This window comes from Theropithecus gelada, chromosome 5 (genome assembly GCF_003255815.1).
Source record: "Theropithecus gelada isolate Dixy chromosome 5, Tgel_1.0, whole genome shotgun sequence".
Lineage (NCBI taxonomy): Eukaryota > Metazoa > Chordata > Mammalia > Primates > Cercopithecidae > Theropithecus > Theropithecus gelada.
In genome coordinates this window covers 111,056,517-111,073,766 of record NC_037672.1, presented here as the reverse complement: position 1 = coordinate 111,073,766, position 17,250 = coordinate 111,056,517, and the positions used below count along the sequence as shown (strand labels likewise).

Genomic DNA, 17,250 nt, shown 5'->3' with positions numbered 1-17,250 from the left:
GTTTTACCTGTGGAATTTCAGAAAAACAGTGAAGCCTAGAAATTGAAATGAAAAACTACTGGATGAGTAAAATAGTAAATGTGAGCACTATATAGTTTTGATTCTTTCAGACTCAGCATTTTCTAGGCATTAGGACAAAGGTGGCAAAGGATAATTTAGAATGTCTAAAACTGTGTGTGTTTAGTGAGAGGACCTAGACTTATTTCTCATGTGCAGACTTTTCTGGTTATTAAAAATTGTAAATCCATATTTCCAGTCACTTAATGTTCTAGAAGACTATATCTCTAAACCAATTACATGAAAATGTGATTTATAAGCAAAACATTGCCTTAGTTTTCTGCAATCTTCTTTTGATTTCATTTAATTCTGAGAGTTTTAAATATCAAAAGCAGGCCGGATGCGGTGGCTCATGCCTGTAATCCCAGCACTTTGGGAGGCCGAGGAGGGTGGATCAGGAGGTCAGGAGATCGAGACCATCCTGGCTAACACGGTGAAATGCCGTGTCTACTAAAAATACAAAAATAAAATAAAATTAAATAAATATCAAATGCAAAGGTATGGTTAAGGGCATTTTCTTCTGAAGAGCCAAGATAGGACTATATATCTGCTAACACTTACCAAATGTACCCATTAGTATAAAGCAAAAACAGTATGTTTCTTTGAAAATTCATGTATTTTGCAGTCACCTCAAAAATTCTTTACTGGCCGTTTACAGACAGAGCCCCTTTTGTTACCTCTCAGAACCGATAGCACTACTTTCCTTTTAAGTGAACATATATGAACATGCACATCATTTGTGCAATTTTTTTTCAGATACTTCTATAAATTTATTATTTGAAACATTTTACTCCATGTTATATAACCATAAGTGGACTTTAAAAGCCAAGTATAAAAAAATGTGAATCCTCTTCCATAACTTTAAAGTTATTTTTTGTGGAATTATAATATGGGACTTCTCTAAGCATTTGGACTCAGGTGAACCCTTCAAAGACTGGAACTTTAATAGGACATGGACTGTGAAGAAAAATATATTCTCTGACATATGAGCTAACATCACTAATTAAAAACTTCAGCAGATGATTTTTAGGGAGGCTTACCAGCAAAAGAAATAACTTGCTGCATTCCCCATCAGATTTCTTTAAGGCAGGGAAAGTACTTTTGCTCTCCATTCTTATTCTGATTCTGAGAAAGGACAGAAATGTACTTTTGAGAGAGCGTGTTATAATTTTTGTAGTTGTTGTCCTAGCTTCTATCAAATTGCTGACTTGGATGGATTTCAGTTGAGTCTGGTTCTCAGTGCTTGCTTCAGTAGGCCATTTCATAAACACACTGAGAGAGTTCAAAGCACGTGCATTAGAGGCAGTTGATGTACCTCTTGAACATGCCAAATCCCCGGCTTTGTTTTGTGCCTTTTATACCCATGATGTATACTCTGAAAAATATATTGTTTGTGATAGCATGTTTACCAATATAGTAAAGTTAAAAAGATCAACTGTTGAAATTTTTATTACCAGGCTTTAAACAAAAACTTGCCTTTACTATTTCTATGCCATGTATTTTTGTGTCCATATACTAATTAATATGCTAATTGATGTGCGATTGAAATGTTTGTTGCACATAGTTTAATTTGTCCACATCAGTGAGAAAAAGAAACACAGGAAATGTCATGTTTATCATGATCAAAAGCACCTATGAGGATATAAGTGCTGTACAATTTGTATATAAGCCCTCTGGAAGCACAGCTGTTTAACATACTGTGATACTCCACAGTATCTAACATAGGGGCTTATACCTGGCCAATACCTGCAGCATATTCCTTCAATTTAGAAATGAATGAAGGTCAACCAAAAGTACATCTATAATATAAAAGGCAGCATTCAGTAAAATAGGTTATTAAGTGTTCATTAATAGTTGAATAACATAAAGAAGATAAGTATATCTTCAGAATAAAGATCACTATTTAGATGAGTAACTGCTGCTCATTGGGGCTCATTAGACAGTGGGAAATTATGAGGACCCTATAAACAAGGGTGAGGTACAACAGGCAATTTCAGGATGTCCCTGAAACAAGCAATAGGAGAAGAGTCAGGGTGGTGGGATATCAGCGTCAAGAAGGTACATCCATCGGCACCAGGCAGAACCTAGTGGATACATGGACCACAACCTTTTGTCTAAGGTGTGTCCAGTGGCAGACCAATTAATATAGATCTAGATAGTATTAGGAGGATCTAGTGGTGGTGATAAACAGTACAGTACAGTTCAGGGATAGGACTGTAGTATTTGGGAGTGTTTGGATCAAGTGAGGACCTTAATCATCAAAATGGCAAAAGATGCCATTTATCAAGCCGTTACCATGTACCCTGCATTGTCTTATCATACAGTCTTCAGAACTTTATGAGGAAGGCGCTCTTATCATTCCCATAGTACATAAATGAAAATTTAGCAAACACAAGTGAAAGAACTTAAGATCACTCAGCTAGTAAAATATGATTGATGCCTAAGAAATTTGATTCCAAGTCTGCATGCTTAATCACTACTACTTCTCAGTTTAGTTAGTTGGATGAATTAAAAGCCTGTAAAGAGACCAAAGAATGAGTCAAAACAATGATAGGAAAATAATTTTGCTAGCAACATTCAGAATAATTTGGGAAAATGGTTCTAAGTTTAGTGAATCAAAAGGTTAAAATAGTCCTGCCTACGGGCCTTCCAGAGATAAACAAAATCTGTATCATGAGGAATAAAGAAAATGATATAACGTAGAGTAGGGGCAGTACAATTTGGCAGTAGACAGGTATATGAAGTAAAACTTTTTCATTTAGAAAATCAGTAAGGTAGCATTGACCACAGCCTTTGGAAAACGAGACAAAGAAGAATAAAATGCATTTGCCACATTTGATTGCTGCATGAAGACAATTAATATCGGGTGCTTAAAAATATAGATTCTTTATAAAGAGCTGAGTGCTGTAACTCAGTGTTGGATATTTGTGAATTGGTGGTTTAAAGTTCAAATACAAAAAGAGAAGAATGAATATTCATCAAACATTCCTTCAGCAGCTACTTACGCATCATTTTAAATGTGGACATAAATTACTGAGCAAAACAAGAACAGACCTTGTGTGCATGAAACCCTGCTGGCCATTGAATTAAGGATCATTTAAAAATATGTATGTAAGCCAGGTGCAGTGGCACATGCCTGTAATCCAAGCACTTTGGGAGACTGAGGCAAGAGGATTGCTTGAGGCCAGGAGTTCAATACCAGCCTGTGCAACATAGCAAGACCCGATCCCTACAAAAAAAAAAAAAAAAAATCAATATATATATATATATATATATATATATATGTGAAAAGCGTGTTGGTGATGTTCTTCCCAGAAAGGAGGAAGTACATCAGACAAGTACTGCATTCAGAAAAATATTAGGTCAAAGCAAGGTTGCAGTAACAAATGACAATTTTTAATGTCACAAGAAATAAAGGAATGTCAGATCAGATATGTTTTCTCATTTAAGATCCTGGAGAATACAATTTCTTTGACTTAGTTGACAGAATAAGTAAAGGAGATAGTTATAAAGCTATGCTTTTTCAAATAACTATATTTGAAACAAAGTAGTAAAATTTCTGCAGTTCAAATGTACCAGAAATGGTTATTAAACTATTTCATGAACAACAATCCGGATAGGAGGCTTCATACACACAACTGAATCTTTAGCAACAAATTAACACCCTGTGAATTGGTTCAGCAGAGAATACTGCCTTTAGTATTAGCCCCTATTCAGAAGAACGACATTACTTAATGGAAACATCATTGAATGGATGGATAGATGGATTAGATGGATATGAGAGGGAAAGAGAAATTTTAATGAAGAAAATTTGGAGATTTGATGGGAACTTTAAGGCTGTTTCATAGAAATAAATTTATGACCAGAGTAGAAAGGAATTAGTTTTCAGGGAAGTGGAGAGATGAGAAGTATTTAGTAATTTGTTTTTTGTTTTTTGTTTTTTTTTTGAGACGGAGTCTTGCTCGTTTGCCCAGGCTGGAGTGCAGTGGCGCAATCTCGGCTCACTGCAAGCTCTGCCTCATGGGTTCACGCCATTTTCCTGCCTCAGCCTCTGGAGTGTCTGGAACTACAGGCACTCGCCACCACGCCCGGCTAATTTTTTTGTATTTTTAGAGAGACACGGGTTCACCATGTTAGCCAGGATGGTCTTGATCTCCCAACTTCGTGATCCGCCCGCCTTGGCCTCCCAAAGTGCTGGGATTACAAGCGTGAGTCACCATGCCCAGCTAGTAAATTCTTGTTAACCATGGGTAGTAGATATATCAACCTGTGAAATTTATATTTTGGATAATTATAAAATCACAAGTATACTTTTCTCACAGCCTTGTTTAGATAAAAGTTTAAGGAACACATCATCTGTGTGTATATGTTTAGATATTTTTGAAACAAAGTATGTATTTAATCAGTTTAATAATTCCTTTAGTCATTCCAGTATTTCTTTATTGAGTGTCTAGTGTTTGTCAGGCAGTGGAGAAGCTGTGGGTAATTGGCACTATCCCACTGCAGTTACACTCTGGGTCTTTCAGTCTACCCAGCAGTGTGTGCTGATAATGTAAAAGTAAATTAATAAACAGGAATGGAATACAGAATGATTCTTATGAACTTGCTCATATATGCATAGCAATAGAAAGAGTACTTCCTAATTGCAAACTTATAGCACATACATCTGCTAGAAACTCCTTGTGCTAAGTACATGAATTCAGGCATTAATTCCACACAAAAATAAAAGCTAAAATCCTTTGTACCATGTATACAAATGGGACAAGTGAGCTTGACATTCAAGCTTTTCAATTCATGCAAAACTAAAAAAAAAAAAATAGTTTATTTTGGGGAGCTTCATTCGCACCTTCTTTGGCAAAAGATAAGTGACAGAAAACACACCAAGCAGAGAATGATTTTCTGTTAAAAGAGTGAGATTCTCCAATAAAGGAAAGAAATTTTGAAAGACAATTTTTACTCCTTAAAAAATAATATCCAAAGGAATGTAAGAATTAAATAATATGGAATAATAAAATTACTAATTTGCTTTTTATAATATTCCAAAATTTAAAAAGAGATAAAACACACATGATTTTACGTATGTATTCCTAATGGTTGAGTCTTTTAGATGTGCACAAATTAAAGCCTGATATGATTAATGCTAAAGGCCATTGCTTTTGCCAAATCAGTTTCTTAATAAAGATATGATAATTGGTGAAGCAAGGTTAAAACTATGTTTTTTCATAAGTTTTGGATATGGGTAGTAAATGTTTTTGAGTACTTCAAATTCTTCTAAAAACATCTACCGAATGAACTACCTTTTAAAAATAACTGTTTTTATACAATTAGTGGAGTTTCTTTAGTATCACATCTTTAAAAGGAAGGAATTAGAAAATCTAGCTTCAGGTCTTGGCTTCATGTTTTTGGGCCTCCCTACCTCATGTAGAAACTGAAAGGTTTGAGTTATTTTATCTCCCAAGTCTCTTCCAGTTCTGAAAGTGATTCCATCAGCCTGCCTGTGTACTTTGAGGCATTTGAACAGTTTCAAGAAAACCTTGAATCATATTGAAAGAAGTTGCCATTGTATTCATATGAAAGTACAGAACAAAACTTGCAAACAGTTGCTGCTCATTACAGCTGATATGCTATAAATGGTTGTTGACACTGAGACCAGATGTCATGGAAAATCCTGCATCATTAGGAAGCAATGGGGGTGGGGAAGGAACCTATGTGTAAGAATGTCTGTGCACTCTATTTAAAAACCAACCTAGAAAGGGATTTCATTATAAGAATCTAAAGATCCTTTCAATATATAAAGACTAACATAATAGATTGCATTAAGTTGGCGTCATTAATAAAGACATTCCTCAAGTTACAAATATTAAATGTTCTGCACATTGAAATGACCAGCTGCACTGGAATGTAGTAGCTAATCACTAATGTGTATGTTGTCACCACAGAGGACAGAGCTCCTATGATAAAACCCAGTGTGATTTTATTATTTCATAGAAACTGTTATGAGATATAATTTAGGACCTTATAATGTTCATTTGAGAAATTAAGGAACTAATTAATTAGCTCCAGGCATTTGTGAGTTGCCCAAGTCAACACAGGTAATAACAGTTAGGGCCAGGACATGAACCCAGATCTTCATCTAAATCATCACCCTGCCTGTTTCTCTCACAGTGCTGTGGTCCATAGTCAACTAGCTACATTTGAAGATCTGAGTTTCTGATCTCATCTGTCTGATTTGTGTTAGAAAATCAAAAAAGTGGAATAGTAGCAAATAATTGTGTAGTGGTGGTCCTTTCTAAGGAGGTAATCATTAATTAGGTGAGAAATTCTACCCTTTCAGCTTGGGTAAACTATATTTGCAAATTATCTTCCTTTCTGTAGGCATTCAGAATTTAACCTTGCCAACAAAATTTTGTAGTACAATATTTTTAACTTGGAAGCTGTGTGAGTGGTAGTAATTCAGGAAAATTAGAATAAATGTGCTTGTCCTGATTAAAATGTTCCTTTAGAAAGTCTTAGTGACTAAGCCTCCCACACAATCACAGAACATGATAGGAGGATTATTCAAACTGATATATACCAAAGAGTTATATAGAAATCAAACTTGTGTGATTCTTTTTAATGTTTCATTGGAGCTGCCCTTTAAAGCAATCTTGTGATGAAATATTAAAAAGTGAATAATCCCTTAAACTCATCATCCTAAACTTTTTAGTTTTCATTATACAATTTCATTTTAGAACCTAAATTTTAGTAATCATCCTAATTTTTAAATTTTCATTATGTAATTATGTATTTCAGGTTCGCCTAAAGATATACATAAATATGAAATCATGTTAGTCTCTTCATTGTTACACCTACACAGTCACCTTCAAATAACCCTGCCTTTTCTTGTACATAACTGCAGCTGAACAGTCTTCATGAGTATAAGGTGCAACTCTGGTCCAGATGGATTTACTATTTTCTGGATGACTCATAAAGGCCCTACAGTGAGGTCTTCTTTAGTTATGAATATTTGCCCCAGTCATTCAGAGGATATATGTGCATGATAAAACTTTAAGATGTTCCATTTCTTCTGAATCGGCAGGTTCGTGGTGCTTGAGGCATAATGCACATAGCCCTGCCCAGCAGCTTTTTCATTTAGTGATAAGAGTGAAAACACACTATTTTTTAAAAGGTTATTTACCAGTGACGCTGACAGTTGCTCAACAAACTTATCACTTGACCTCAAACACCTAAAATATGATTTCTAAAGTGATTGGAACTGAGTCTGTGGTTGACAAATTAGGACAGATGTGTATTAACAGAAATCTCTGACATGCCAATGCTTTTGAAAGTGAAGAAAGAATTAGAATCAACCATTGCTTACAGTTTGATGAGCTTTATCCAAGTTGATTATTCCATGAATTAATAGTTGGAACTTAACTTCTTGATCAAATTAGGAAATGCATCAATGTGGTAGACCATAAATTTTAGTTGCAAAAATAAAATGTCAATTGAAAATAATTTAACATGAGTAGATACTATTGTATATTGATAAACAAAGTTCCAAATAAATTTCAAATGTTAGGTTTTACTAAAAGTCATTTCAGAATAAAAGCCTTTTATATTCTTGAGATATCTTCATCCCATACTCCAAGTTAAATTATGTATTTAGTGTTGAGGTAGTTAAAAATCCCTATCAGCCCCACAAAATTAGAAAAGTTTTCTCACATTTACCAGTCATTATAATAGCGATGAATCTGATGGCAGTGAGCAACAATAGCCTGAAGAAGTCTGGTATTTGGTTAAAACTTACTCGCCAACATTCTAATTTCTTACAGATTTAACTTAATTTCTTCCAAGTTCTGGTTATGGGTCTTTGCTAATGTGCATGGCTGGCTTAATTAATAAATTAGGTACTGGTTTAGGCTGTGTTTACACAAGGTCGAAACAAGCAACAGAACTGACTAATTCAGTGAGAAAAATGTAGCCAATTTGATTTTTAAAGCATGACATTTCTTGTTTATTAACATATAAACAAAATGAATTTGATTGAATTGTTAGATTTTCAGACAATCGTTTTGGCACTTGTAGAGTCCATTGTTTCCCAGCTTTTTTCAGTCTGAGACACACCTCTAAATTTGCTGGGTTTTGTCCCCAAATAGGAGGACTTTGAACCATTCTCCCATATACATTCTAACCCAATATATTTATCGAGTTTGGAGTTGTACATCCTTAACTGTATATATTAATCAGCCTCCTTTTCCTAACCATCTTCATTTCTTAAAATCCACAAAAGTGATTCGTGGAAATTGAAGACTGTTCCCTGGTGCTTATTTTCAAAGTACTAATGTGTCTTGATAACATTGGTTGGGAAACAGTGGTATAGACACAGCCTTATTCCAAGACTGAGTTATCAGCCCTTGCATAATGATAAATGCCCGAGAAAATAAAAATATGTCTTTCTCATAGTACTCTGAGATGGAAGAATAAATATATAAGTAATGCTGTGAATCACACTTTGAAGAAATGTAAATTATGTTTTAAAAGCTGGCTTATAAAGAAAAAAAAAGCTGACTATAACATTTGGCAAATAGTAGTATACTCTTTCTGCCTTTAAGAATAAACAGATTCTTAAAGACAGCAATTTTAATACATAATTCAGAGTAAGTCTCCAAAATTTCTACCAAAATTGTTTGGAAACACTGAGGAATCAAAATCACTACATTTGGGTCCAAACTCTTGAAGTTAACTAGGATTTAATTTGCACAGTTTCATTTGCCAAATGTCTGTAGATTGGTCCAACTCTTGTTATTATTTTGCCAAGTTTCCTTCTGCTGAAAATGTCTGCTCTCTTAGGCTTCTAAGTCAATGTCCATGGCCAAGTCTGAATCCTGAGCGGTCCTTGGAAACATGTGAGCAGGTCAAGACAGGTGCTGTCATTCATTTGATCCCTCCCCAAGTATATTCTCTCTTCTACCCAGTATCTCTCTAGGACAGTTATGCATCTGTCTGAAGCCTGCGCACATGATAATATTTAATCGTTTTCTAACTGTATTTTCCTTGGGATTTAGGAGTGGCAGTCTCCAGGAGAGATGACAGTGCATGAATTTTTTTTCCCCCTAATCCTGTAAAATGTTGTTAGTTTTGAATAGTCGCTTAAAATAGGTTCTCACTTCAGTCTCTTTTTTTTTTTTCTTTCTAAATAAAGCCTGAGAATTTGCTTTTAGCTAGCAAATCCAAGGGAGCAGCTGTGAAATTGGCAGACTTTGGCTTAGCCATAGAAGTTCAAGGGGACCAGCAGGCGTGGTTTGGTGAGTAGGGCCCCGCCTTCATGCTACCTGTAGTCTTCTGGCTTCGGACTTCTGGCTCCTAATCCCACTTCCTAGTGAAAATAAAATGGAAAAGTTCATTCTAATAACAATTTGACTAATTTTAAGATACTGTGCCTTTATAAGCACTTACTTTTATTGACATTAAAGGGTATATAATCTAGAAATAATTTAAGGGAAAATATTAATGGGAGAACAAGAAGACATATACTTTTTTTCTCAAAGGATGTTTGAGAAAGTGCATTATTTAGTAAGCATTAATTAGAGGATTACAATATTCAAAGAGTACTTTTTTTATTTGAAAGAAAGTTGATTGTTTGCATACAGCTTCATATGATGCCAAAAACTGCTATGTGAATAGTAGATGCTCAAGAAACACAGGCTATTTCACATATAATACTTTATGATTTATGAATTAAAGATTGTTTAAAAATTATGAAGCATGTATTTATGTGTATATTTCACCTTAGTTATTTTATATGTCTTCAACATGCCACTTTCCTCTCAAAAATTCTGATAATTTAGAAATTTTTATGTGATGAAATTTCTGCTTCTTTACAATTAAGGAAGAAATTAATTCTAAATAAATTCAAATTATAGTATTTCTAACCAGACTTAGGTTTTGTTTCAGTAGTCAGCCTGAATAAATTATTTACTCATTAATTTTCATATGCCTCTCTCTGCCATTTTCCAATATCCAACCCACTTCTCATGTAGAGTTCTAAAAATATAACCTCTCCCCAAGCCTGTCTTCTTTCTCTCCTGACTTTCAGTGTGTTGAGGTTAGATAATTTTTTTAATGCCCTTCATTTCTGATTTCTTTTCTTCTGAGCACAACAAATAGAGGACTAAAAACATGCTATTTCTTTGTTTTATATGCAAACGCTTTTCTGTATCCCTAATGTACACATCTTCCGAGATGTGCATATTACTCCCAGGATTCACCACATCTCCCTTATCCGCCCCAGCTGTTACTGGGAGTGGATGGTGTGCCAAGCCTTCCTGGCAGCCTAATGCAGGACTTTAGTTCCTGCTGCCTGTCCTGTTTCGGTAGTACCTGACAGTTATTCTTGTTTGAAGCCCCTCTCATGTTTAATATTACCTTTTACATTGTCTTTTTACCCTCCAATCCCAGATGAATTTAATACCTCCAAACTTGTCATTTTGTTAATAATATTTTAACTTTTTAATAATCTTGTTCCCATTAACTGCAAACTGAAAGAAGGTAGGACCTAGATTAGGTCTGTAAATTACAGATTCAAATTATCTCTGTATCCTGGAAAAGAGTACAGTTAACACAGAAAGAATATATTGTAACAAGAGTTAAAGGTTGAACAGGAAGTAGTGGGGCTATCACAGAGATGGGCAAAGCAAATATTAGAGATACATAAATAAAGTAGGAAGTCCTGACCCTGGAGGAGCTGAGGCTTTTGTATCAATAACTATTTACCATTCAGGATGGAAGTATCTTAACATAGGAATGTATAAGGAGCTGAAGGAACACAAGACAGGAAGTACAAAAACTGCCTTTGGAGAGAGGTTCAATAATTGCCTTAACACCTATGGTTGCCTAAAGGATGAATGGGACTTTGTTCACCGTCATGCAAGAAGATGAAAGCATTCCAGATAGAGGGGTCTGCACATGGAAAGGCTCAGAGCCATGAAACTATTTTTTCTACTACAGTAAAACAAGAAGTTTGATAAAGCTAAAGTATACTCAGGTGAATAGTAGTTAATGAGGCAGGAAATGATTTTATGTTTATTTGAAGGGTTTGGATTTCACTTTAGAGGTTTTGGGATCTGGTGAAACATTTTTAGAAGAGAGGTGTATGTTGTTTAATAATGATTCCAGTAGAAGTATAGAAGATGATTTAAGGATAGTTAATCTGAAAGCAAGGACCCAGTTAGACTAAAGCAATCATTCAAATTATGCATGATGATAGGTTTGACTAGGGAGGGTGTAGGAGCAAACAAGTTCCAAGTAACATACAGATCAGACAAGAAATATGAACTCTAAGGGAATCTGTCTAGGAAACATGAAAGTCCCAGACATTGGGTTCGAAGACAGGACTGGAGTCCTGTGTAGAGCAAAGCAGGACCCCACCTCATGAGAGACTTGGAGTATGAGGCAGGATACAAAAATGGGAACTTAGGCCCAGGAATATAATAGCCAGAAATTGGTAAAGGTGATGATTGGATATCAGGAGTAAGATAGAAGCCTTTGTTATCAGGTCTGAGGCTCAAATTAACATCAGCAGCTGTGTTTGATGATTACAAGAATGTTGGAATCAAGCTCCTTAAATCTCTTCTGTTTTTGAGCTTAATGTTTTATCTCCTCTGCTAGGACACATACAGTTTGAGAATAGGGCTATGTGTAGTGAAAACAATTTTACTTTTTGAATCAGAATATATGAATTTATATCTTGGCTCTGATTCTTAACAGCTGTATGATATTGAGCAAGTCACTTTAAATCTGTGAGGTCACTGTGCTCTTTGTAAATGGGATAATAAACACTTCTTCACAGGACTGTTATAAGATTGAGTGAAATAGTCCATAGAAACTTGAGTGAGCTATAAAGGATGTTCAATAAGTTTTCAAAACCGTCTTGGTGTGAAACAATGACATAGTTCTTTGCATATTCAGTGAAAGTTATTTAGTGAATCAGTGAGTAGAAGACGAATATCAGGTCAGTAAAAGCAATAGCGTCCAAATAAAAGTACATAGGTTTTCAAATTGTTACTGATTTCTAAAAACAAGCTGGTCCCAAAGAAGCAGTGACAGCTCAGCAATAAAATTTCCACTTCATCAGTATGGTGCTATCAACAATTAAGTTATTGTTAAGGTACCTGTTAGAGTAATAACGTTTAAAAGAAGCAACATCTTAAGTTCTAAGGCGATTCAGTATTTCAAAAGTACAGAAAAACATAGTGTCTAAACTTAGGAGAATATACTTCTTTTTTCTCTTTCTTTTTCTTTTCTCAAGTTCACGCAAATCTTCATGGTAACCTGAGGAAAAAGGAGACATGTGGTGTTCTATGTTTCTTTCTAATGAACTGCCAGATATATTTTAAGTATTAGGAGTAAAGGCATGTTTTAATAATGAATGACCTGTTTTGATGTTTATTCATTATGATCTGCCATTATAGTCCCATGTATTTTGACTGATTAATTTTATCTTTCAAAATGTAATATCAATGATTATGGTTATTCTAATTTTGATAAAGAGCAGAACTGTTTCTTTATCATGTGAAATACCAGAGCTTCAGGCTTTTACATAATTTTATTTTAATAAATATACAAGGTCTATTACAAATAAGAAAAAAACATATAATATGTATACAAAACAACATAATAGATAATACAAAGCATTATGGAAGCTGTTTATTGTGGAGTTTTTTTAAATTATCATTTTTCAAGTCCAAACTTGCTTGTTTTTTCCCATATTTACTTTTCATTTTCTAGTCTGGTCTGTTGGAACACTAGCCAAAAATGGCAGAAGTAAACACCCTGTCACTATACTTGATAAGATGGCTAGAAAAGGAAATATTCAGATATATTCTGTTTCTCTTATGGAACTGGACATGTTATTTGCAATACATTTCTGGCATTTTGTTGCTGCTGGGAAACAAAAAAGAAACATAACTACCAAGATCTTGGTTCATGGAAGAATTACTTTGCTTGGTTGCTGTTATGTCTCTTTTTTATGATGTTAAGGTTCTTTTTATGACATTATATTATAATGGATACATTTCCAACAGTCAGTAATTCTCTTTTCTCTTTGTGTTATCTATTTTGATATTCTTATTGGTTTTTCAAAGTAAGAAATATACGCTATCCCTAAAAAAGGCAAGCTCTCATTACTTTTTCTATTGATGGCATGTAGTATGAGAATCCTAGATTCTTGCAAGTTTAGTTTCCCACAAAGAAGGTCTTATCTATTTTACCCTCCGTATGTCTGTATTTATGAGGTCACATTGTACAGTACATTGTGTCCTAACATCCATGCATTTAGATATATGCTTCAATATTCTTGGGGTAAGGACCCCATTGACTGCTCAAATGATGATTGTAACTAAGTGAGAATGAGCATGATGGTGTTCTCTTAGAATTTTAGTCTCCAGAAGAAGTTTGTAATAATTTACATTTTAAATGATCTTTTCATTTCTTACTCACATAATAACTTACTTCCCTATCTTAGGGAAGCTTAGGAGAGATATTGTTAACATTTCCTATTTCTGGCCATGCATTCTAAGTTATTGAAATCATACATTATTAAATTTACTGATTTAGACAGAAGAGTACAGATTATGTATAAAAGAGTGGTTGAAATTCAGGGTGAGAAGGGATCACTGAGAACTGTAGGTAGCTAAGGAGAGTTCTAAGATGGAAATAACTTAGAGCCACTCTCTGTTAGAAAACGGGTAGAGAAAAAATATTGAGGATTCAAGGAACAGAAAAAGTAGTATCAAGGGTGACAATGAGAAGACCATTTTTTAAAGACCTTAAAGAGATTAGTCAGGTCAAAGGCTCAGAAGGAGAATGAAATCATGTTGAATGAATGAAGGGTAGCCAGATGATAAAGGATCTGAAAGTGCTCACTAAGAACATTGGATTTAATCTGGACTCTAGCATTGGTTTCTCATTGGAGTCTCAGTGCCTGTCAACTCTAGAGGAGTTGGAGAAGGACGGTGAGAGTAGAGGGGACAGAAGCACTGGCAAACTCTTTAAAGCAATTGTGCCCATCTCTACCTTGGAATTCACAGACTGCATATCACTCCTTGAGGAAATCTTCAAGCTTTAGGCAGTGGAACCACCATTATTGTCAGTAATTCTCTTTACCTCACAACTACCAACCAAATATTTATTTCAAGGCAAGTTTGAGGTACAGATGGATTACCCAGGGTCCATTTGAAGCTAAATTACAACATACAGGTCTTTCCTTGGCATCCCTTCTAATTGTCTATCCAATCTTCCCCCAAAACAAACAGAAAAAGAAGAATGGTAATAGAAAAGAAAAAATACTGAGTGCAAAATTTTTTTCCTCATTTTCTATTTTGTTCAGAGAAGTAACTGTGTTGTATATATTGTCTTTTTAATACCTCTTTGCATGTTGTTTGTACTTAATAAGTATAAATTTGTCACAGAAATGAGGGGGAAAAAGTTTCTTTCTTGGACACTGCATTTCAGTAAGTATACAGTGTGTTTCATCAGTGATCTGTGGTTGGAGAAATTCCATTATATATACTTTTAAAAAGATTTTTTTTTGGTTTATTTGTGCTTTTAAAGAAAACTTCCAAATGAGGATAGTTATTTTTAGTACGTTTCAAGCAAACATTTTTATTTTAAAAACTGTTATTTTCAGAAATAAGTATTTTACTCTAAATTCTAGCTATAAATTGTTTTTAAGTGTAACTTATTGAATTCTATGCCAATATGTATAATACGAAGTTTTCTTTCCCCATCTAGTTTTTCTTACTACATCGCTTTCTTAAGTTGAATGTCTAGTTGATACTTGTTTAATAGTGATTCATCTGAATATTCCTGCATCTTCTCTTTAGTTGCCAGTTACAAGTATATACTGATTATTTATTAGTACACAGTGAGCTCTGTGATATATTTTGGACTTATATCTTCTCCTGGTGAGTTCTTCTCCATATTTCTTTTCAGGTGTAGTTTTAACTCCCATATACATAAAGGACAATAAGAATTACTAACCGGAAATGGCCTTAAATGTACAGAGTGACTTTGCAGCGTAGTAGATTGGCCTTCATATCTGGAAAAAAAGATATATTTTTTTCAAATGAGTTGCAGGGCAGGGCATACTAGTGTTGATATTTCTATAAAGAGAAAGTCTACACTATTTATTGCTCTGAGAACCTTGTTGTATTTTGAAAAACATATCATCAGATAAAGAAGCCCCCGAAAATTTTCTTTCTTAGTTTCCCATTTCATATTGTTTTGTCAATTCAACTGTGACTCATTAACACCTCTTTCCCCTAGGTTTTGCTGGCACACCTGGATATCTTTCTCCAGAAGTTTTACGTAAAGATCCTTATGGAAAGCCAGTGGATATGTGGGCATGTGGTAAGCAATTATATTTTGGAGCAAATTTTGTGATATGCTAGTGTCTTAGTCCATTTGGTCTGCTATAACAATCTGTCATAGACCAAGTGGGTTAAATAACAAAAATGTATTTCTTATTTATTTATTCATTTATTTTGATAGAGTCTTGCTCTGTCACCCAGGCTGGAGTGCAGTGGTACAGTCCTGGCTCACTGCAACCTCTGCCTCCCAGGTTTAAGGTATTCTCCTGCCTCAACCTCCTGAGTTGCTGGGATTACAGGCACGTGCCACCATGCATGGCTAATTTCTGTATTTTTAGTAGAGACAGTGTTTCGCCATGATGGTCAGGCTGGTCTTGAACTCCTGCCTCAAGTGATTCACCTGTCTCAGCCTCTCAAAGTGCTGGGATTACAGATGTGAGCCAGCACGCCTAGCCACAAAAATTTATTTCTCACAGTTGTGAAGGCTGGGAAATTCAAAATCAAGGTGCTAGCAGATTCGGTGTCTGGTGAGGGCCTGCTTTTAGTTTTGTAGAGAGTCACCCTCTCTTTGTGTCTTCATATGGCAGAAAGGGAGAGGGGGCTCCCAGGGTCTCTTTTATAAGAGCATTAATCCCATTCATGAGGCCTCCATCCTACCAAAGACCTCACTTTCTTTCCTTCCATCATATTAGGAGTTAGGATTTTAACACATGCTTTTTACAAGGGACACAAATATTGTCTATAACAACCACAATTTTTGTAATTTAAAATACAAGTTGAACATCCCTAATCAAAAAATCTGAAATTTAAAATGCTTCCAAAATCCAAAACATTTTGAGTGCCAATGTGATTGCCGTGTGTGGAAAATTCTGCACCTGACCTCATGTGATGGGTTGCAGTCAGACACAGTCCAAACTTTATCTTATGCAAAAAATTATTTAAAATATTTTATAAAATTACCTTCAGGCTATGTGTTTAGATGTATATAAGATGTAAATGAATTTCATGTTTAGATGTGGGTCTCATCCCCAAGGTATCTCATTATATATGTATAAATACTACAAAATCTTAAAAAATCCAAAATCTAAAACATTTCTGGTCCTTAGCATTTTGGATAAGGGATACTCACCCTGTAATATCTTTTAAATTTGAAGTTGATATTCTCTAGCAATCAGCTTAGAGTAGAAGTTCTCAAACCTCAGTCTACAACAAGATTACATGGAGAGCTGTTTAAAGGACATTGCTGTGTTTCTGATTCAGTATATCTAGGATAGAAACATTTACCTTTTTGACAAATTCTCAGGTGATGCTAATGCTGCTGTTTTCTGGAACACTTTGGTAACAGGGATGTGGAACATTGCTCCTAGTGGTTATGTATTTATGCTGCTATCTTCTCAACCAGTCCTTCCAATAAATATTGTTTGCCCACGATACTTGGCAGAGATTAAGAGTGAACTAGTAAATATTGGAAAATAATGAAATTGGCCATCCTGTGGGGACAAAAGTCTGACTTAGGCCTCTATCTGCCAACTCAAATCAAAAACAGTATCCTATACAGGCCCAAAGACATATAATGGGGAGGATTTTCACCCACACTTTTTATGTGGAATTTTTATGTTTCAACATATACTTTGAATATGTGAAAGACTGAATGAATACTGCAATATTACCCTACTAAGATTATCAACATAATCACCTAAATTCCTGACACTATGTCATTGCTACCAGCCTACAAGTAGATACCTAACTATCATAGTTTGGCTTTAGTGTGCTGCAGACAGATTTCAGTGCCTTTGGTGTTTGTCAGCAAGCTTAGAAAAAGTTGATTTAAAAAACTTTACTT

At 34.8% G+C, this 17,250-nt stretch overlaps 1 protein-coding gene across 30 annotated transcripts in view; it reads left to right on the top strand.

Moving 5' to 3' along the window:
* CAMK2D (calcium/calmodulin dependent protein kinase II delta) overlaps positions 1–17,250 on the top strand; it is a 305,686-nt gene that overhangs the window by 216,026 nt on the left and 72,410 nt on the right. For all 30 annotated transcript variants that reach the window (XM_025384885.1, XM_025384876.1, XM_025384874.1 and 27 more), the window contains 2 exons: positions 9,242–9,344; positions 15,364–15,447. In XM_025384885.1, coding sequence (XP_025240670.1) covers positions 15,435–15,447 — 13 coding nt within the window. In that variant the 5' untranslated portion in view covers positions 9,242–9,344; positions 15,364–15,434. The remainder of the gene's footprint in view (positions 1–9,241; positions 9,345–15,363; positions 15,448–17,250) is intronic.